This window comes from Lepisma saccharinum, chromosome 1, assembly GCF_977018435.1.
Source record: "Lepisma saccharinum chromosome 1, izLepSacc3.1, whole genome shotgun sequence".
Taxonomy (NCBI): Eukaryota; Metazoa; Arthropoda; class Insecta; order Zygentoma; family Lepismatidae; genus Lepisma; species Lepisma saccharinum.
In genome coordinates this window covers 216,281,758-216,305,804 of record NC_139229.1, presented here as the reverse complement: position 1 = coordinate 216,305,804, position 24,047 = coordinate 216,281,758, and the positions used below count along the sequence as shown (strand labels likewise).

Here is a 24,047-nt window from a genome sequence, read left to right as displayed (position 1 = left end):
TACATTTGCTTCCAAATGGCTACCAATGGAGAAATGATAGAGCATTTTATTCCTGCAAGAAATTCATTTTTTTACTAATAAATATGACAAAATCTGTTCATATGTTTTCTGCATCATAACTGTTTTGCTTGGACTTGGTCTAATATGTAACAGACCCCTTTTATATATGGCTGTTAGGGCTATGCTGACAGATACATGCCTATTGGTTATTTGGTTTGTTATTCGCCACACCCAGTGGAATTCTAATGGAGCTCAGTTGTAAACGTTAATCATTATACGCTATTGGCTATATAAAATACTACAGATAATTACGAAAGTGAAACAAGACAAAGCCGAACCGAAAACATCTTGGTGACGTAAATTTTCAACGAAACTTTTTTACAGAGAAGTTTACCATTCAGCGAATTGACTTATGAACCATAACATAATCACTCTTTCTTTGATTTGGCATTTCCTAAGGTGGGTGGGAATTCACTTTCATCGGAATTTTAAAGAATTTAAATTGCTTGCAAGTGATTTCGCAACACGATGAGTTTCTTTTCCGGTTAGATTTTAATATAAAAGAAGACGAGAAAATTGACGAGGTATCCTTTGACTAACGTGAAGAGGTATAGAAGAAATATGAAGTTCTTTCTGGTAAGATATTTAAAAGTTTAATTTAGTAGAAAACATATACAAGGAACACTAATTATTGCGTGGCAAAATCGTTCCAAGTTTAATTTTAGCAAGCACGAAACTAGAATTTAATTTACTTAAGAAACTTAAATACAATAAGCAGCTATGTTGTTTCTTTTCACAAAATAATTAATGATATGAAATTTTCGTGGAAGTGAAATTGTTCAATGTTCGCGTACGCGTGTGTATTAAATATTTTTCAACAAAACATTCTAATTTGCAATTGTAATAAAATTGCCCACAGTCATTGAGATGGTTTTGATTGATTGATTTAGTTTATTTTACTTCGCGTTTTGTGCCTCTTGGCTAATTTGCGAAGATGTGGATGAGTGATGAAATGATGAAATTGATGAATGGACATTCACAAACAACCAAGCCCGACCGGGATTCGAACCCGGGACCCTTGGCGTCGCAGCGCGATGTGCTAACCACTCGGCCACAGGGTCGGACAGTCATTGAGATGGGAACATGTGCTTTTTAGAAGAGGAATTAGAAGTGAAGAACATATAAATCCTGCAAAAAAGGAGTTGGTACTAACTAGGAATGTACGTAGTAACAAAAGCTTAGAAATATACATTTTTACGTATAAAAGAGTGAACCAGTATTAACCAACAGAAATAAAACCATAATTGTAATTGGTGGGATGTTTTATCAGCAAACACGTATATTGCTGACATTTTTATCAATAAAAGTATTGTGTTTAAAATATCTCTAAGTATTTTAGTTACATTCTTTTTTCGTACTTGCCTGACAGAGCCTGAGTTGAGGGGGGTCCTGTCCGTTAAGAGCGTATTTGATCATTTTAGAAATTTAGTATTGAAGGAAGGGACAAATGTCAGAGATTTCTTCTGACTTTTATATTATGACCGAACGCAACTCTGCAACTTGCATTAACAAATCGACGGGTTAAAGTTACAGTGGTGTAAGTCACTTTTTTAAAAAACCACTTAGACATAGAAACCAGATCGAGATAAGTTAATCTGTTAACAGAGAACGTCAGAGATTCATTCAACTGTCAACAGACGACAGTTTAAGGTCTTGTAATAAAGGAAACAGCTGTTGTGTTGATCAGCGAGGTGCTATGAGTCAGACTGTTTTTTTTTTTTTTTTTTTTTTTTTTTTTTTTTTTTTTTTTTAACAAAGTGACTTACACCACTGTAACTTTAACCCGTCCAAATGTTTGCATGTTATAACTGTTATATCTTCTTATCTAACTGCAATTTCTTCTCTCTTTCAGGTATTATTCGCCCTTTGCGCATTTGCTGCTTCTACGCTGGCTATCGGGGCTATTGACTATTATGTAAGTACACACGTGTCCGTGCTTTTAAAATTATCTCTATGAACGAGACACAGAAACTGAAAGACATACTAATTGAAGATATTCTCTAAAAATGCTCAAAATTCAAAGGTCCACAGATTCTTTCGCATTTCTTTCCAGAATTAAGGTAACATAAAAATTAGCTTTTCTTATGAAAATATAGAAAAGAAATAGAGGAGATATACCGGATGGGCAGAATTAAAGTTATCCAACTCAGAGCCTTCTGTAGCCTTATTTGAGGCATCGTAAAACTCTGAAATTTGGTATCTAATAAGAATTGAGCAAGCATTCTTGGGTTTGAGGATGACCAATTTTACTTAGGTCTCTCCGTGATTTGTTCAGTCATCTCATGTTTTATAAGTAAACATGTGAGTCCCTCATTTTATTGTATGTTTTTCACTCCTCGTACTTTCATCTTCTCTGTCACGTTTAACCTAACTAGAAATAAACGGTGTTAAATAGACTAAATAAAATTCAATATTTGTTTACAATTTCCTTGTATTCTTATCATGGATATCCACAAAAGTTTCAACTGGGAGTGCTTCGCATTGTATTTATTTTCACTACAGTGCTGCCATCCACTCCAAACACACTCTAAATTACGTCCTTACATTGAACCTGTAATTGTATTATATAATTATCAGTCCCTTTTAAAAATAAACAACACGCAATTGCATGTGTAATTTTTCTAAATAGAAACACTTTCCTTGGGAAGAAGCGGAACCGTGGCTCCTTTCGTCCAAACAATTCCTCTGATACAAAACATCTTCGATGAAAATGGTTCAGAAATTTATATTTTAGTATCTGATTATTTAATGCAATCAGTACTTCTAATTAATTTCAAGAGCATTTTCGGAAAATATGTTCTTGTTTTTATATTTTAAAAATAAAAATCTCGTAATATACGATTCTAGTTAACAATGTTTTTCTAAGTTAACTTAAATTGAAATCTATGTTTCAGGCCTACCCCAAGTACCAGTATGGATATGCAGTAAGTGATCATTTGACTGGCGACAACAAACAACAGACTGAAGTCCGTGATGGTGATGTTGTGAAGGGTCAGTACAGCCTTGTGGAGCCAGACGGCAGTGTCAGAGTAGTCACTTATGGAGCTGATGGAATCAATGGTTTCAACGCCGTTGTGAAGAGGGTTGGACCAAACCTTCATGCTGGATATGGTGGTCTGGGACTCCGTGGAGGTTACGGTCTTCTAGGCTAAATAGCCAAGGTTTCGCACCGAGTTGTACATATATAATAATAAATTAAAGCACGAGAATATGATATAGCGTTGTTTTTCTTACGCCATCGAATTATTTATCCTTTATTTTTTCTGTGGTTTGGTTGGTAGTGTGCATCATATGATTGGTTCTTATATTCTAATATACAGTTCCTACCAAAACTTTAAGACCACCTTGTCATGTGTTTTTCAGACAAACAGAAAAAGTACATATGTGAGTGCTTTTAATGAAATAAACACTTTAATACAAAAGTGGAATTATTATGGAATATTATTGAAAGGTACATCAAGATCAAGAAAGTGTAAGGGCATATTATTGCACTTATAACTAATAGATGCAACTAAAGGCGCAATTTGTAAAATCATTAAATCTGAACTTTGAAAATATACTTGGAAACAAACATTTCTCCTGAAATTAGATGAATGAGGTGTGAAATTTTAATAGTCAATAGGTCCACCTTTAAGTTTCAAGCATATATGCACACGTTTTCTCATGCTGGGGTCCTATTTCTGGCATTCTTGGGTCGTAATCACATTCCATACTTCGGAGACCTGTTCACGAAGTTCCTGAACAGTCCTTGGCTGACGTCTGGCTACACGAAGACCAATGGGATTCAATAGGTTTTTCTATAGGATTCAGGTCCGGACTTCGTGCTGCCCAAGGCAACAATGGGATTTCCCTCGCTTGAATCCAAGCCATTGTTGTTGCTGACGTGTGGCAAGTCTCGCGATAATCCGGTCAGTACAGACGTTACACGGGGGCGGCCGCAGCGTAGTTTGTCAACCACTGCACCTTGCTGCTTGAATTTGTTTATTGTGTTCGCCACGCAGGTTTTACTCACATTCAATGAGACTGCATTTTCTCTATGAGACCTATAGCATCTGTACATACCAATTATTTGCCATTTCACGGCCACGGGCACAGATTCCAACCCATTATCACATAGCTTGCGATTCAAACAGCCTGTTTATTATCAAGCGTAATGAAAACAGGTTTGGACTTGCACAATGCTGCTACTCGAGATATGTCTTTCCGCCCCATCTATTGACACACATTTCAACTAATGACTGATAAAATTTGTTCACTCCAGCGCAGTCGCTGAGGAAGATATTGTTATCTGAAGATCTCTCAGTTTTCGCTGTATTTTTTTTTTATTTTGCGAATTTTAGAAAAAAAATGAAACACGACAAAAATTTTTGAATTTCTTTTTTTGCGCCAAAATCTTCGTTCATGTTCCACAACTGGAAAAATTCAGTACTGTCATAACGACGTCGGTTACGTGTATACACATTCATCTGTACTTCAAAATGCTGGATTTTTCAGTTAAGAAATTTGATTTTCCACTTTCGTATCTCAAGAACTACAAGACGTATACCAATATTTTTTTTTGGCAATATATGCCTCACACACTATATTACTTCCATACAATTTCACTCCATATTTGTACCAAAAATTTTTTGGTCAGGATTCATTTATATGAAAAAAGTTGGTAGTCTTAAATGTTTGGTTTAACATAACATAACATAAGCAGGTTGAAATAGCATTTATCCCTTAAGGTTTTTTAGACATAACATACATTCAAATGGGCAAAAGTACGCATCGATGACCCTAAATGTTCCCTATACTTTTGCTATCAAATTATGAATCGAACAACCGATACATAACATATTACCATTTTTCTACATGCGAGGAAGTAGGTTTCTTTACCACAATGGGTCGTTAATTTCAAATATTCTATCAAGTGCTTGGTTATTGTCTTTAAAAATACAGGGTGTCCCAAAAGTCCCTTAACAGCCATTTTAGAGACGTGTAGTGCAGAGATTGACATGATTTGATTATATAATAATACTGTATGGGTAGGGAGAACATCATTGCTGTGGGTGACCATGGCGGCGGCCATCTTGGTATCCGCCATATTGGATGGAGGTCATTTTTTTAAATGGGAAGGTATATGTGTGGCACATAATTTTAGGCTAGAATTGCACCAGAAACAAGAATATGAAGTCAGTTTTCAGATATCTTTAATCTGTGGAAAGTTATTGATGCAATGTTGAATATACGATGGAAATTGTCATAACTGATATCATATCTCATTTGTTGCAGGTGTGAGTGATAAAGAACATGATGTTATCCAATGAGGAACGAATTGAGATCATCCTCATTTCCGCCGAAAGGAGTTCACGGCCCATTTCCAATGACTTCAATCAAAGACATCCGCTTAGGCCGCCTGTGTCGCATGTTAGTGTGGCCAATGTGATGAAGCGGTTTAAAGAAACGGTGCACGACAGACGTCGATCGGGAAGACCACAAACAGCCACGGATGAAGAACTAACTGCAGTTCTGACATCATTCGTGAAGTCACCCAAAAAAAGTATTCGACGACTGTCCGCTCAATGTGGTGTTAGCAAGTATTCGATTAGCAGGATTATGCAAGAACACAAGTGGCATCCCTACAAGATGCAAATGCAACAACATATCAGTGAAGATGATCCTGGTAGGAGGGTGGAGTGAGGTCGTGCAACTTGAGCGTGACCCTGACTTCTGGCGAAACATTCTGCATAGCGATGAGGCATTTTTTGATACCAATGGTGAGGTCAACCGTCAAAACATGCGGTATTGGTCCTCTGAGAACCCGCACTGGGTAAACCCAGGGAACGTGTTTGGGCCAAATCATAGGTCCATGTTTTCATTGAGGGGACATTGAATGCAGAGACCTACCTGCAGTTGCTACGCGATCTTGTCTTACCTTCAGTGTGTATGCCGGATGTGTCTTTCCCAGATTTTTTCAACAGGATGGTGCACCACATCATTATGGAAACATTGTTCAGCAGTACCTTGATGTCCAATTTCCTGGTAGCTGGAATGGCAGACGAGGACCAAGGGAGTGGCCAGCCAGGTTTCCAGACCTTACTCCCCTTGATTTTTACTTATGGGCCTATCTTAAGGCCATGGTTTATGCAGTTCCAATACGTGATATGCGTCACCTTCGTCAATGAATAACTGAGGCCTGTGCCGCTATCACTCCCGAAACTCTTTTGAATGTTCGCCGTTCATGGGAGACTCGCTTACGGATGTGTTTACGGGAGCATGGCGAGCACATTGAGCACATTTTGTAGCGCAATAACTTTTCACAGATTAAAGATATCTGAAAACTGACTTCATATTCTTGTTTCTGGTGCAATTCTAGCCTAAAATTATGTGCCACACATATACATTCCCATTTAAAAAATTGACCTCCATCCAATATGGCGGATACCAAGATGGCCGCCGCCATGCTCACCCACAGCAATGATGTTCCCCCTTACTCATACAGTATTACCATATACTCAAATCATGTCAATCTCTGCACTACACGTCTCTAGGACGGCTGTTAAGGGACTTTTGGGACACCCTGTATATTTCATATCCATCTACTACCTTCAAATTCAAATATTCTGCATCGTCTTGTTATCTTGTAATCATTGATAATTTTAACAGGTAGGTACAGAAGTGGGTAGAAAGGTCAGATATTAGTAAAAATATAGAAAGGCTATACAAGATACTAAGTTATTTTCAAGATATAGTATAAGTTGGAAAAAAATTCTGCGTGTTTTTATTAAGTTCTTAATACCAACAAATTTACTTCTGGCTCTACAAGTAGATTTTATAATGTGTATCTAACCTTTTGAAATTCCTTCCATCAAACACAAAGTTTTTACATAGTTTTTAACTTATATTTGTAACAGGTAAGTTAAAGTATTTAATTTTATTTTTAATTGAGGGTAATTTCTAATAAAGAAAATTGATCCGCAGTTAATAAATTATTTTTTGCTTTTAACAATTCATTAATATATTCCTTATAATGTTCCAAATTGCACAATTTTTGCTTTCTCTTAACTAATGTACAAGTATTATACTAGTTCAAGCGATTGTGAGTAACAGTGCATTGAACTGAAAAATTATGTGGTAAAAAATAAACAGAAAAAAATAGGAGTCATCTGACTCAATTGAACTGTGTTTTGTTACCAATAGTTATATAAGATGGATTTTTAATAAGCAAAGTATAATAATTACATACTTTTCCTTCTGAAAATTGTATCTCAACTCTACAGTAAATAAACAATTTATGAATTTGAATTGATAAATGATGATATGCAGCATTATTCTTGTTGGTAAACATAGATCTCTATCATTCATTCTTTAATAAGTTACAGTTTTCAACTTGAGCAATTTAGGTACTAAACATTGTCATATCTTTGAGGCTGTTCTGGCTGTCTTCGAAAAGATTGTCTAGATGATGACAGTTTTTTAGTAAATGCTTTTAACTTTTTGAGAAATGCGAACTTTTACACTGTTTCTGAGGATGTTTCTAGTCCATCCTTACATTTTTTTAATGCGTTGTGTTTGTCTTGTGCAGGTCTTTTTACAACTTGCACTCTTAACCTTTCACAAGGGTCTCTTTACACCATCTTTTTAACTTTAAGGTAAGTTTTAGGAGGGGATTTTTTCTCGTATGCTGGCTGGCCATACTTGCCGAGGCACCAAAAACTTTTAACTCAACCTATCAATCAATCCTCGCTGTAATTACGTTATTCAACTTATTTTATTGCAATTTCGCATTTTTTCCTGTTAACGTGTAAAATTCGATGTTTTCTGACAAAATGTCCAAATTTGCGGGTCTATTTGTATCATTAACTCTCCGAGAACATATTTATCCCACTTTTAGTTTTAATATAGTGGTTAACATTTTAATTTATCTGTTCCCGTTAGAGCAGAAGAAATCATTATCCGAAGGAAAGGAGAAATGTGAGAATTAAAATATTGATTTAGATAACTGGATTTCTTACTTATGGTTACACACGAAATCAAAATTGGAGAACATTTTTGTCATCTTCTCTTTGTTGTTTTTTCTTAAACAACTTTCGTACAGGAAAAATGCTTGTTTTTACATATACCTCATGGAACCACACATTACATTAGTAATTTCGTATACAGTTACGTTAGTTGTATACTCTGTCCCGGTAATCTATGGAGCACGGCCGCGCATAACGGTAGCGAATGAGAGAAAGCGAGTGTGAGGAGCGAAGCAGTACACGCTACTTCTAACAGCTGTTAGTTGCAGCTCCATTTTTCTCCTCATACACTCACATCCAACTTCCAATCTCACATGTTCATTGGTCGAGTCCTCTAGAGTCTCTACTTGAGCAGAGACATGTTTTCGTTTGCTTGCTCCAGAGATATCCGGATAAAGTGTTTCTTACAGAGTTTGGAAATAACTGGTTATAATTAACAGTTAGCCCTACTTTTTTTGGAATTCTAACTACAGCTAGCTACTTTTTAAACTAATAGCTGTAACCAGTGGTAGCGATTGGATTCCAAAACTAGGGGGAAGGTGCGAAAACTGGGGGAGCAAAGACAGTTTGGTTTCCCTTGGTAGATAGAGTTTAGCATAGAGCATAGTGCGGGGCAAAAGTGGTAAAAAGTGAGGGACAACTGCTCCCCACGCCCCCCTCTAATAGCCTCCACTGTTTCCAACTCTGAATGATAAGGTGAATGGATTTTCGCGGAATCGCCTAAGGCGACGAAGCTGAATTTCGTTCAGTGGCGGCTGCTTAATACGTGCTACCGTGCTATAGCACGTTACTCAATTTACTAAAATGAAAAGAAAGAAAGGGACACATTTCATAGATTGAAGAAGTTTAATAAAACACTGTAGTGAAATTAAACTTCTCACGTTAAGAGGCTCAAAAATTTGCAGCGCGCTATGTATTTTCCGCACGCTGTTAAGCTACAACGAATACCGTGCAATTGGCTTCATAGCACGTTTTCACCACCTCGCGGCGTTCTGAATCTGGCCGAATGCCCCTCGGTTCTACGGGGATGTAGGGTTTGAGCCAATCAGCTCGCGAAATCCGTCTGCTATGGATCGACCACAAGGAAAAAACCTTGTAACGAAAAGTCCCCGCGCAGCTTTCCCTTCTTCCCTCCACCTCGGGCCATAAGGAAGCATGGTCTACTGTCCCCCTCCCCTACTCGCGGGGGTACGGTGCACAGGAGTCGGGGATCTGCGCAAGTTGCTTTGCTCGTGGTTCCACTATAGCGTGCTACACAGATCCACAGCACGGTAAGTTTTGTCATCTCCGTATAAGAAGAAAGTTTGCGGATAGCTTTACAGAATCAGACACAATTTTTTTCGCGCTGTTCATGGTCACGCGCGTGGCATATGGAGCAGTCATTGTAATGGACAGTTGTGCTCTGTTGTTCCAATCAGTGGCGTACGAGAGATTGGGGCTAGGAAATTGATGGGCGCTACATCCCATCTCCAAATTTTGAGTTTCGGATGAAAGCAGCAAAGAACTCGGAAACAAAAAAAAACAGTGTTAAATGCAAACACCCCTCAAAATGATCTCCGATTACCATTTTTGTCTTTGAATAACTTTTTAAAATGAAGGTTTAAATCGGTGATTGCAAAATATTTTTACTTTATTCCGGCCATACATAGAAAGCAGCTGTGTGATACAGACCTTTACAATTTCTGATCCCTCGAGAAAAAAACCCTGAGTACGTTAGCAGCTCCAAGTGTGTGTGTAAATGTGTATGTGTTTTTTTTTTGGGGGGGGGGATAATTGTAAATGCAAGAAACAACATCTACCTGTAGCACGCATCTGTGAAAAGTCACGCGCCGCCGCTGATCGTTGCATATCAACTTAGAACAACCACGCTATATTGCAATTCGTCATTTCTGATTCGAACATTTCAGCGTTTTGTGTGGATTGCTGCATTCATTTGAAACATTTTTATTCGAACTAGATAGAAGTTATTGCCGAAATGATGTTGAGCTTGGAATGGGAGAGAAGGAAATGAAGTGAAATTGAAGCCACCATATGCAACGTACTGTGGCTCACATACGAATGATTTTTTCGATTGAAAATCGTTCAAAAAAGCTAACTGCTTGTTCCATCACCATAATAATATAAATGATATGTACCAGAAGCATAACAAATACATGTAGGTCTTCATATAGTTATCTTATTACAATTTATTATCATTGATTGTGTAAAATTTGCTTCCAAGAATATTTCGAGCAGATAGTAGGTTTGCAAGCACTGATTTTTTTATCAACATATTTGACCTTACAGAAATCCCTCCTCGGCAATATATTCTTGGTCTGATGAATCTCAGCAAGAACTAGGCATAATTTTCCTCATTGGAGTTTCTGGCATAGGCCTACTTAACTATTCGTTACTGTTCTCTTTGAGAATCTTAGTTTATTTTACTCCTTGTACGTTTTAGATACTCTAGCAGTGGCAGATAGCAAACCGAATGCTACTAAGTTTTGTTTCTTGGTGGTATATTAGTTTTTGTTATTCAACGTCGCTTTTCTGTCACTTTGGCTAATCGCGTAGATGATTGTGAGTGATGATATGATGAAAATGATGAGGGCCATTCACAAAGAAGAACAGCCATGTCCAAGCCAGGATTTGAACCTAGAAACTTTGATGTCGAGATTGACAGTCGGCCATATAACCCTTTCGGAGATGGTTTGATCATATAGTTGAAAGTCACGTTAATGTACGGTAGGCAACTAATAAATTATTACAATATTTCAATTCTCAACATCAAAATTTTACCGTTTGTAATTGATAAATTCACACACACACACTCACAAACACAGATACATACACACACACACACAATTACGAGGAAAATTAAAATAAAAATTATATTGTATTTTTATTATTTTACGTATCTTTTCTGCCACTTTTTACAAATCACCACTACGTGGATGAGTGGTGATTATATAAAACTGATGAAAGCACACTCAGAAAGAACAACCATGCGCAGGCCAGGAACCGAACCCGAGAAGTCTAGAACTTCGGTGGTTACTCGGCTACCGAGCCAGAAATAAAAATTATACAACCAAAGATAGTGATTCAAATAACTATTCAAAAAGGTTTCAAATCAGGTAATTTCTTAGCATATACCTTCCGTAACTCTCAATATATATCTGATAACTACTGTAAATTAGCCGTGAAATATTTACACTCTACTCTAAGCTTTCTATTTCGGCCATTTAATATTATATGCCAATGTATCCTATTTCGAGGAGAATATTGTCGAGTTAGAGGCTGAGTAACAGATATTTTGATCGAACTTAGATACATTATTTGAATTCAAACAGCTCTCTCTCCCTTACCGTAATTAAGCAGCTAATGCGAGGAAGCGTACATGGCCTTCGTGTTAAATATTATCCCAGAGCTAGACTTGAGAGAACAAAGGGAAATACCGGTCGTAACGACCAGTTATTGGATATGAACCTGAAATCTTCCCAATATGAAATTTCTCTTCGTAGTTTTGTTTTAACAATTATGAGGTTCTCTTCATCCAGATCAATTTTACAAATAATGTTTTCGTGTTTTCGTTATTTTCTAACGTCTTTCTCCCTATTGGAAATAAATTACGTAGATCCATTATTTCTTACCGCAAAAACTGATGTATACATATTTTGATGTTGCTATTCAAACCTATACGTTTTGAACTTCTTATTCGAAATTTACAAGAAACAAATCACAGCTGATCGCAAAACGAAACTATCCTTTATTCGATATTGTCAACTAAGAGTAGATATGATAGAAAAATTGAAAAAATAATACATTTTTACGTTTCACAAAAATAAGAAATCTGTGCGGTTTGAAGAGAATATACGTATAGTACGTACTGCCAATATGGCACGTGGCAGATGAATCGAACGTGAACGTAATTTTTGCAAAATTCCTGTGATGTATTGCAATTCGCTTTTCTGGTCAGGATGTGAAGATAAAAATCGCCCTTACTAATTACCAGAGAATTATTTTAACTTTCCCTTTAAGCAATTGTCTGTTTCACTTCCTCTCAATGTTCGATATAAAACAGCCTGAAAAAAGTAACTGCGCATTCGAACGACAGCTCAGAACATCAATCAAACATGAAGGCTTACGTGGTAAGTAGCACTCTATTTTAATAGCGTAAATATCGATAATATAACAGATAATGGTACAATTTCATTTAATGCGCAACAAAAGAAGAACTAGTTATTGTTTTCATAATTTTGCTATACCTGTGGGGTTGTTGCTTCGACTTCCGAGCCAAACTCTGCTAATATAAACATCGCTGGATTTCAAAAACTTTCATGGTTACCTGAAATGGAATTTTAGTGCATCGATTGGCATCGTTAAATATTCACTTTTGATTTCTTTGAAATGGTGTCTGAACTGCACAATGGATTGATTTCAATATTACAATCTGAACAGCCAGAGGCTTGTGTTTATACCAGTAATTATTCTCAGACAAGCGACTTGTTTGATCAACGTCTTATTGTTGTTGTTTTATTTATTGTTTTCAGTACGTCACCTTCTTTTCTACTTCATTCGGTTAATCACGTGAGTGATCCAAATCGCAGTGCGAAAAAACGAGGATTGCCTAACCCGAAAATATCTGGAGCAAGTGAAGAAAAAAGTCACCTGCCCAAATAGCGAGTTGAGAGGAGCAGACCAATGAACACGTGAGAGGATGGCGGAGCGGGAAACGCGACTCCCCTTCCCTACAGTTATGCTCGGCCTTGCTTTACAGATTCCTGGAACATAGAGTCTCCTAAACATAGGCGGAGTTTCATCCGTGTAATTGGAGAATAACATAATTCATGCTTTTATCCATCACGGAAATCATCATGGACATTCTCCTAGGGAAATGAGTGATTCCACATCATCACATTCAAATGAAATGGAATTGCGTTCATGTTGATTTAATTCTTGCTATTTAGGTTCGCTTTTCTACCACTTTTGACTAATCGCGACAATAAGAATGAGTAACGATACGATGAAATTGATGAAGGGGTACTCACAAAGAACCTCCATTCCCATGCCAGGGAATTCCCACTGGCTTCGTAGCGCATGCTGATTTCCGAGTGTCAATTTTATGAAAGGAATAAATACACTATTATAGATGATAGCAAATTTATTAATGAACGCATTATTTAGAATGAAGAAGGTATAATTTTAATATGTTATAATATTAATTACATACATATTAATGGGTAATCCTGTGTTAATGGAAATGAACAAATTATGATGCAAAACATTTAATAGCCGCCCGACCCTGTGGCCGAGTGGTTAGCACATCGCGCTGCGACGCCAAGGGTCCCGGTCGGGCTTGGTTGTTTGTGAATGTCCATTCATCAATTTCATCACTCATCTCCATCTTCGCAAATTAGCCAAGAGGCACAAAACGCGAAGTAAAATAAATTAAATCAATCAATCAATCAATCATTTAATAGCCCTATCTACATAGATAATGTAATAGTATAAATTTAAATTTCTTTCATTTCACTACAACAAAACATTACATTTTCCTAATTTTACTACAACTGAGAACCAGTTGACAAATTGTCTTAATCAAAACTTCAGTAGAAGTGCTCATGAGCATCCGCAGCATTTTTCCAGGGAGGGGCAAACAAGGTATTTTTTAGGGGGGAGGAGGCAAGCGAGGCACATTTTTCCCCATATGGTTTAATTTGAAGTTATCATGTCCATGCAAAAATTAACATGTGGCTGAAATCAAATTATATGTGTCAAATACATAATTTTTATTTACTTTCATTTTCCATGTGGGCACGGCCCCCCTTGCCCCACCCACTTCTGGACGTTCATGGAAGTGCTCTTTTTAGCTCCTCTATGTAAATTCTTGAAACATTCTTGTCCGTCAACTACTATTTTCTTTTATATGTTCAACAGTGCCAAGGAAGAAAATCTGCCTTGCCCCATGGTTGACCTTAGGCATGTTTTGATACGTCTCATTGTACACACTGTACAATGTTCAGCATTTTGTGCAGGATAGGGAATATTGTCTTGCGTAGGTCTCTCCGTCAACTGAAAATAAATACCAACTCAGGGCCAGATTTGAAATTTTGTCAGAGGGGTTTACTGTCTCAATAATCTTATAGATGTTTGCCAAGAGCTCCCCAGGATATTATTCAGTAATTGGTGTCCACTAATTTAAACCTCGCATTCAGATCTTATTTTTTACCTATGCACGCTTACAATTGAACGTTATTGCTTAATATCTAATCTCTATCAAATGAAACAGAAATCAACACCATCTTTAGTTTCGTTTATTCAGATTGTATAGTCCAGTACTGCCTATTGATAAATCAGAAACATAATATGAATGAACAGGAACCTATCAGTTTTGCAAACATTTAATGAGCAGCGTTGAATCTAAGAAAAAATGCTTAACGATATAATGTGTATTTTATGTATAGGTATAGAGTGCCAAATTTAACTGAATTCTATTGGAGATCTGTAAGTATTATGACGTTTTCGGATCTTAAGAAACCGTTCAATGAAGAAATGAATTAATGAAACGAAGAATTATGGACTATTCCGAAAAACCTCGTAAGTTATTGCATTATTCGCAAGAGGTGTGTTATTCTATCTATATGTAGACTTAAGGTTAAATGCAACTTTTTATTAAAAGAAGTGTCATACAGACGTAAGAAGAAGGTTTAATTAAACAAAATATAAAAAAGAAAAAAGTCTACTTTTATGCACAGGTAGGCTAATTGGGACTGGACCTACAGGTTAAAGTGGTATCCGAACCACTATGTACCTCCACCGGTTACAAGGCGCTGATGTTACCACTACACCATCGGGGAGGTACTAAGTGGAAAATGAGTATCCCTGGTTGGGATGTCATTCATAACCAGAAAGTGGAATAATTGAGGAGGGGGGGTCTCCTCTACAAATCGCACCCTCAACCTATTGTATTTTGCATCAAAACATAATTTGAACTTCCCTCCTTTAGTGTTACTGTCACTCCGCAAGAATTGACATGAAATTGTTAATTCTCAGTTTCATTATAGGTAAAGGTAAAGTTTCCTGTGCATATAGCACTCATTGTGTCATGAAGGCACATTTAGGGGATAAGGGGGGGAGGGCCCCACATATTCTCGAACTCGGCCATTTTAGAGATGATCAGCACCACGCTCCGGCCGCCTTTAGCCTCCCGGGTTGCCAACATGCACCCATTGATTTGAGGCTGGTTGAGCCCCAGAGTCGCTTTATGCGGGGACAAGGTCGGAAAAATTCCGACCTTAGATCATCCACCCTGGTTGTTCAACCTGAGTCTCCCACGAGCAAGGCCGATGTTTAATCGACTAGAGCACCGCGACTCTTTAAAGTTTCATTACTAATTTCTTAAATTATTGTGAAGTTTCTCATTCCTTAATTATTTTGTGCATATATCGCATGTGTTTGGCGGGGCTAATGTCTGGTTCTGGGAGGGCTAGCACCTACCTTACTACGTCTATGCTCTTACATTGTGATTTTACTAGTGGTAATTGTAAATATTGATGTTGAAAAGTTCAAACCCAAATTAATAATTATTATTTCACTAATATTACTGTCATGTAGTAATATTATTCAAAGGTTTGTCTTGTGTTAAATTGCCATTGCCAATAACTTCAGAAAATTTAAGCGATCAAATATCGCTCCCATGAGTGTATCAATTAGTACTATATAAATTGTAATTAAATATACATTAAATTTTAACAATAATTTCAATTTCAGGCAATACTTGCTTTCTGCGCCTTGGTAGCTGCAACCACAGCAATTGGTGCTATTGACTATTACGTAAGTTACATTTGTCCTAATTATGAAGAAAATCTTTGGAATCCAACATCATGGCACATACAGTTCATTTTAGAGGTGGATTTACTGTTTTCAGTCTAAAGTTTATATAAATATGATTCCTTTACATTCATTATTTATATTGAACTAGAAAATGCTTACTATAGTTAAAAAAATATGCACTTTGTGTTACAGTTTTTTAACCAGGTTTGGTTATATTGTTGTTCATCACTTGTAATTCCAAACAAGAATAGAGATAAGTATGCATAGTCATACAATCTTAATTTCTAAGTAAATTACAATGATTTGTTTACAGGCCTACCCTAAATACCAATTTGGATACTCAGTGAGTGATCACCTCACAGGCGACAACAAACAACAGACTGAAGTCCGAGATGGCGATGTTGTGAAAGGCCAGTACAGCCTTGTGGAGCCGGATGGCAGTGTCAGAGTAGTCACTTACGGAGCTGATGGTATCAATGGTTTTAACGCTGTTGTGAAGAGGGTTGGACCAAACCTCCACGCTGGATATGGAGGCTATGGATATGGAGGTTATGGATTGCTGGGATAAAATACAAAGTTCGTATGTGAATATGCTTCAATAAAGAATTTTTGATTGCGAGACAGGCCTTTCTTTCTTCGATGTTACTGCTACATGTACAAGCTTAATTATATCAGGCTGAATCGTCAGCATTGGTAATTCTCGTTAAAATAATTATTATCAGACGCTGAGTGTTTTTCAGGTGCAGCATTTCGGAACTCATGGCTCCAACTTTCGCGAATTCACTTATACGCAACCGGTTTAAACGGTGACGTCGGAGGTTCAGATAGATGAACATGGTGTCTTCGGCATTCAAAGTTGTTGCAAATCTTAAAAGACAGATATAACCATAGTAAGATGCTTCACATATATACCTAGAAAACAAATTTCTAGTTGTTATCATTAATATCTTTAATATTTTAACACCAACTATTTGCAAATTGTTTTTTGCAACAATTATCATAAACATAAATGTTTTTTCTTCCATTTACAGTAGATAAAGGATGTACATTTCTAGGGATATCTATTTACTCGTAAACGAGAAATTAAAAAATATATATATATTGATATTATACAATGCCATTGCAATAAATTATTTCCGATTAGAAAGCACGAGTCCACAACAAAACGAATTGCCTAAGGATAACTAAAGAAATTAAAAACCTTAGTAAACTCAAACGATCATTACTCTACCCTTAAAGATTATTACAAGTAGTTCAAAAAAATTATATGTTATAAAAAGTAGAAAATTAAGAAAATAAAACTGAAGAACCCAGGCATGTAGTTAACCATATAATGTATATCAGTTAACAGAAAATACGAATAATCAAATTAATATTTTACTACAATCAGAAAATGTATTAGAGGCAGATCCACAAAAATAGCAAATACTTTTAATAATTATTTTGTTAATCTAGTATTAAACTGGAACAAAAAATCAATGTAACTGCCACATACAAAGATAAGTTAAAAGAATGAAAAGATCTTTCACACGTTCATTATATATTTCCTCTACAACACACGAATAAATTTCGAATAATATACACATAATGAGAAACACAAAGTCAACGAGACTGGATTCGGTTCCGATCAGTATGCTAAAAGAAAAGAAATTTACGCATACAATAACGAGCCCTATTCTGTCGTGTAGGGTATAAAGTGTATGAGTTAAATGGGGGATTTTTGAACTTGAAATTTTGTGGGCATTTTTGTCGAACCAGGTCTTCTTTCTCAGTGTGTTATGATCTCATGATCTACAGTGCGCGTAGTGGAAATTCCTAGCTAGGAGTATGCCTAGTCTAGTTTGGGGATAGAAGCGAGGATCCTTGCATAGATTAACATGGAGGCAATGAAGCTTGGGGAGTATGTGCTTATGCAAGTTATCCTAGCTGGAGGGGACGCTTTAAGAATTTATTTTAACTGCGGAAGAACTACGTCCCTTCCTTCCAGCACACTTCAAGCACTGATGATGATGACCTATTAATAAAAGCTATTTGTTTCTTAAAAAATCTGGATATGTATGCTTGGTGACATATCAAAAAGGAAATGTATTGCTAAAATTATGATCAATAATATCCAAGTCCGCTAGCATTAAAATTAAACCCAGTGTGCGTGTGGCAACAGCCTTTTGGCGAGTCAAGTCCTTCCGATCGGCCTTTCATTTAGTGGGGTATTTTCAGTGAAATAGAGTTCCATCGTCGCTCTGTTACCTGTAGTTTAAGACTTGAGTCAGCATTGTTCCTTCTAGTAGATTCCAATTGACCTTATAATGCTGGGTTAACACCTACAATTTAGTTCAACCTACCAAAACTGAAATGGTACGTTTGTTTATATTACTATTAGAAGGCGATTGTGAGCTACTCTTCCATTGAGCCTTCGCCTGGAGCAACCACAGAATAGCTTTTGGGGTTGAAGGCACCCACACATTAAAGTCCAAAAGAGGACTGTTTACTATCCTTTAAACAATTTCGCAAAACATTTTTTTTAATAATATATCTGTGTATTATATGTAATCTACTTTTGTTTTAAAAAATGGAATAAGCCATGGCTCAGTCGGTAACGCGTCTACTACGTTCGATCCCCGGCCGGTTCAAATCCGGAAACTTTTCTAACGTTGCAAGCGGCCCCGGTGCCCACCCAGCGTCGAATGACATGGGTACCTGGGGGAAACCCTGTGGGGTCAAGGCGGTCAGGGGCGTGATGCTGATCACATCACCTCACTCACGACCGGATCAAGAAAGTGTGGGGCGTTACCCCCACGCCCCCTATACGCCTTCATGGGAGCATTTTTTTTTTAAAAAAAAAATAAAAGATCATGGACTACATATTCTGGCTACATGAAGTTTCCCCCCCCTCTAAGAAAGAATCCTGACTGTGCCACTGCCTTGAAGTAAAAAAAATATATATTTCCAGTTCCTTCTTTTTGTTATTTATTACAGGTTCTGACCAATCTCATTTAGCTACTACAATGATACATAAGTCGATGACAAAGAATAATTAGGAAGGCAGAGTATTTGATGTAAAAGTGAATTACTTGAATACTGGTGATATGATCCTCCCGAATCCTATCAAAGATTCGGCCATATTTAATGTCATTCTTTTTAATTTTTGCTTTTTATATTCATAATAAACGTTATGCGAGTTACGGTATTTAATTATCGACCTAATTACATAATGTTTTCATTGAAAAGTGTTGTGTTTGTTATTTGCAAGCTTCATGAAAGCAAATATCCTTCACTGTTGACAATTAATTAAAAATATGTACTTCTTAGTTTTAGAATTAAACTATTATGAAAGCCATAAGAGATAAATTTCAGTTAAAGCCTTAGGACATGGGAAAGCAGTTCTTTAAGAATGTGACAAAGTTTGTAATGGAGAATATTATAGAAACTTCAAGGGTCATAATTGTTGTTTTAGACATAGAAATATGAACCTTTTGAAACATACTGTTTAATCTTTAAAATATTACCATTGCACAGAAATTAGTTCTACATATCACAGCTGTATGTTTATCTTCTATGTCACGGGAGCCCCTCTGCTTGACATGCGGGGTTATAAATACAGCCTCGAAACCTAATTCTGGGGCATTTTCATCACCGACTCCGATGAGTTAACATCTTAATTCTCAGCTCCCTTTATGGGAGGGTTCAAGAACTTATTCTTCGTTCTCAAATTAACTTAGAGACATAGTTAGTTATTTTGTCGTATGGGTAGGTTCGCCCTATGGACATGATAACATGTCACCCTGCATGAGAATAAGTTAATTTACGATTGCTTTCAACTTTGTGATAATTCAGTTTGAATTCTTCGAAACTTAAACGTAATATATTTCCAGTTTTGCTAAAGCACAGGACTTAATGTTATTCTGCCGTATGAGTAGGTTCGCCCTGTAGGCATGCTAACATGCCATCATACGGAAGAATAAGTTCAGACTATTTCGTCTTCTTAATTATGAATTATTTATCAGGTTATTCATTACTGATATCTGGCATGGTTAGGTTTCGCCCTGTGAACATGCTAACATGTTGCCATACCCGATATCAATTCGATGTCTCTAATATTTTACGAATTATAGCAGTTTTGTACTTCTTCACATATCTTGAAGCCAGACCATAATGTCCAATTTATATTAAATCGGAATCAATACTCAAAACCTTCGCCAGTCATGTCAAAATTATACTTCATTATATCAGAGAGCGTTCAGAAAGTTCCAAGCAAGCGCCTGGTCGTCTTTATATAACGGATATGACAGCTTGATCCATGTTCAGTAAATGAAATATGAACTGCAAGAGTTGCATAGATTTGATTATAAGAAGGAAATCTCTTCAGTCCTTTGTTTATGAAGATCTGTAACGAAGATGTAAATTTATGGAAGTATGATATCTTAAAAATAAACCATATTCAGGAAAAGAATTGTCCCTAAAGAAGCCTACTGAAGACTCAGACCTTTCTTCAGAATCAGATGTTGTTCATTTATCTAGTCTCCTTTCCCATAGCCTACGTCAAAAATGATTTAGTATAGTTGAAGCCTCATACCTCATGCACTTCTCTTATTATACCCGTTCCTGAGAGGGGTCAGAGCATCCCATTAGCCCACTGAATTTAGCTGAGGTGAAGAAACAGATGAAATTGAATATCAAAGGTGATCGAAGGAAATAGGAAGGTTAAGATGAAGATGGACGCTTTGTCTTCGTGATTTTTTTTATGTTATGGCTGCGATTGTATAATTTTTCGAAGGCGATTTATGCTCGAGGACGCTGACGACAGAGGGTGGCCTAAAGGTTCGAGAGAGGAACCGCCACGAAGCCTAGTTCAGTATGAGAGCAGCCTAAAGTGTCGCGATGGATGTTTCCGCTCACTTTCTTCGTCTCCTTCGAAGTTTAGAGCTGGCGATCGAGCGCAGATCTCTCCCCAGTCATGCAGCTAAGCTCTGATGATTTTAAAGGGATGGCATTTGTTTTATTTTGATTTTGAGCGTTTTCCCTCATCTGCATCCCTCAAGTTGTTATGTTTTCCTTCCTAATTTTGCGTAACGCTATGCGTCGCTCTTCCTAGTTATTCACCTGTTGATATGAATATATGATAGTTGAAAAGACAAGGAAGGCACCTTTCACTGGGGAGGCTAGCTTACTGTTGTACGTCCTTCGCCTTCTGGTAATATTTTCGATATTTATTTTCACTAACGGGACCCCAATATTTTATTTGCGGGGAGAAGGGGGCACAGAAAACTACGATACGCTACTGCGCCGAAGTTACTCTTTTGCAGATGACTCAACAGCTTTAGCAGATTCTGTTAACGATGAAACTCTGATTCAAAAAACGGAAAAAATCTTTCACAACTACAGAGTAGGTTTGCCGAAAATAAACTTTCTATGAATAATGAAAAAAAAACTAAAATAATAAATTTTGCTACAACTAGAGCCAATTTCAAATTAAGGCATATCATAATATGAGTTACTTGCAATACAAAATTCCTTGGATAGACATTTGTCTTAACTGGAAAGTTCACATAAACCATATATTCAAGAGATTTAACATCATATGTTATCAATTAAGTACTTTAAAAAATAGTTACAATAAGGCATGTTTGCTGAATATGAATTTTTCAAACTTCTAAAGTATTTTGAGATATGGCATCCAATTTTGGAGAAAATCGTCACAATCACGGAAGATCTGTAAAATTAAAAAAAAGAAGAACATTGCGTATCATGGCAAATGCATAGAAAACTCAAAACATGCAATGCTCTCTTTGAAAAAATCCACATACTAACACTTGAAAGTCTACATATGCTTGAAACGAAATCAAAGTATCCAAGAAACTTAGACACTCACAATTAGGTACAATAACAGGGAACCAAGGTCTTCAAAAGTAGAGTAAAAATATTAGTGTTTGAGTATACAGTATACACAATCGAAGAATTTCAGGAATTACGTACTTTTATAATATAAATTTATATTTGTGTACATTATGTAATATTGCATTTCTACAATACTAAAAGACAAAATTTGTTCTGTATAATATGCATTTGTTCATATCATATCATTGTTACAGTACTATAAAAACATAGTGTCAATTTAATGTATATTGTACGAGTACCTTGTCAACACATAATCTGTAATGTACATGCACCAATGCCCTTCATGGGTATTTTCGGTGTCGAAAGTTCTCAATGAAAGATCTCAATTAACCTATTCGACATCACCTTTCCACTCTCCATCCATTATTGATTGACAAAGTTGCAACCTGAGTGCAAATTATACCTTTGTTTTTGCGAGGGAATGCCACGAAAATGTCATTCATTACCGTATCTTTGTATTTGTACACAGAAATAATAATAATTATTATAATTATTACTATTAACAATTACGAAAAATTTTAATTGTTGTTTCATCACACAAGAAAAATTTCCAAGAATATACGGTTTCATTACTAGCTAAAGTCGGGGAAATTAACGTATTTCAGTCCAGTTTATATTCAGTACCGAGACTGCATCCACAGTTTAAGGTGGAATCTGAACCGCTTAGCAATATGGCTTCACTGGGAATCGAATCCGACTCCCTTTGATTAAAAGGCAAAAACGTTACCTCTACACCATCGCGGAGAGGAGAGATGACTGTGAAATTTAGGAAAATTTCAGATAAATATTAAAAAATCCTGACAAGTCAGGTAAGAGTAGATATAACCGTTCTGATTGCAATAAATATGATTTTCAACATAATTGTAACACGTTTGATGCAACAGGTATTGATTAATAAAAAGTAAATACTTTAATATGTGATATTTCTTGCAACTGGGAGCCAATGCTTTCACATACGGAGTTTAATTAACTTTTAAACACTGCAAAGTTGTTTGGAAAATTATTTGAAATTGCACTGATGATATTTGAAACCATAAAACGATACTTTTACCATGAACAAGTTCACTTTTATAAATCTAATGGAATCATTTGTTTCACCGTACTAAGTATGTTATTGTCTTATATGGTGGAAGGATGAAATTGATTGATTGGTTGATTTAGTTTATTTTACTTCGCGTTTTGTGCCTCGTGGCTAATTTGCGAAGATGGGGATGAGTGATGAAATGATGAAATTGATGAATGAACATTCACAAACAACCAAGCCCGAGCGGTTTCGAACCCGGGACCCTTAGCGTGGCAGCGCAATGTGCTAACCACTCGGATGAAATTACCGTTGGCAGATGAAATTTTACGTCTGTTGTCTGTAAATTAGTATCTTGGTTGCAAATTTCTAAACTTACAGGCATTTAGAATGTCAGTCATACAACAATTGCATAATAACGAGGGCTAGGATTTTGATGACCTTAAAATTGACAAAAAATGATCCTTAAAAATGTATTTAAGACCTAATACATGTAAGAAAATGCCCTATAAACTCAGAAAAATGACCTAAAAATTCTAAAAGAATTGTAAAATAAATTTATAAACTACCAAGAGAAATTCAAATTATAAATTAACGTTACAGTATCTATCACATGTTCATTGCATATGTTAGTACAAGTAAAAAAGTTCACTTTTTGTCATCTTTTACACTTTAAGTACTGAGTTGCAGTACACAACAAAAATTTTGCATTTTGTAGTAAATTTCTCAGATTTATCACATTCTGAATTTACGCTAAAATTTGCTGCTGAGACAATTTTCACTTTCATTTTTTTCCCCCAAAATTGAAGGGGTCAGCCACAAGTTTGAGTTTTTTTTTTTAGTTTAGCATACTACATACTATATACAACTCTCTGTCTTGGCAGTGCAAGGCATTGCAATATTTCAATTCATGACTGAAGTTCTTGGCCCTCCCACCAGGTGATAATCTGTGTACACCGGAGATGGACGCACTCGCAACATCCGCCGTTGGAAAAGGTGATTTGGTGATAATAGTCCCGGAAAGTATAAGTCAGATCTTTTTTTATAGGGATAGTGAATATTCCTGGCACCCGTAAACTAGCAGTTCAGGGTCGGAACATCCTTCGTTAATTGTAAGAACGGACAACAATTGCGATTATTTTCGCTGTGGCTTTTGACTATATCCGTCGATAGTTAATGTGCCGTTAAGCAGGTGATAGTGTTGTAATATTTATTTCTTGTGGCTTGTGGTTTGTGACTATATCTCATGTCAGCTG

At 36.4% G+C, this 24,047-nt stretch overlaps 2 protein-coding genes across 2 annotated transcripts; both read left to right on the top strand.

Moving 5' to 3' along the window:
* The first annotated feature begins 595 nt into the window (after window positions 1-595).
* LOC145991742 (cuticle protein 19-like) lies at window positions 596-3,274 on the top strand. Its single transcript, XM_083127796.1, has 3 exons — window positions 596-636; window positions 1,913-1,975; window positions 2,955-3,274. Exons 1-3 carry the CDS (start codon window positions 622-624, stop codon window positions 3,210-3,212), a joined length of 336 nt encoding a protein of 111 aa, XP_082983922.1. The 5' UTR covers window positions 596-621; the 3' UTR covers window positions 3,213-3,274.
* An 8,845-nt stretch (window positions 3,275-12,119) lies between these two features.
* On the top strand, window positions 12,120-16,494 carry LOC145991734 (cuticle protein 19-like). The gene is made up of 3 exons (XM_083127790.1): window positions 12,120-12,190; window positions 15,813-15,875; window positions 16,189-16,494. The coding sequence occupies exons 1-3, from the start codon at window positions 12,176-12,178 to the stop codon at window positions 16,441-16,443; spliced, it is 333 nt and encodes a 110-aa protein (XP_082983916.1). The 5' UTR covers window positions 12,120-12,175; the 3' UTR covers window positions 16,444-16,494.
* Window positions 16,495-24,047: the final 7,553 nt, after the last annotated feature.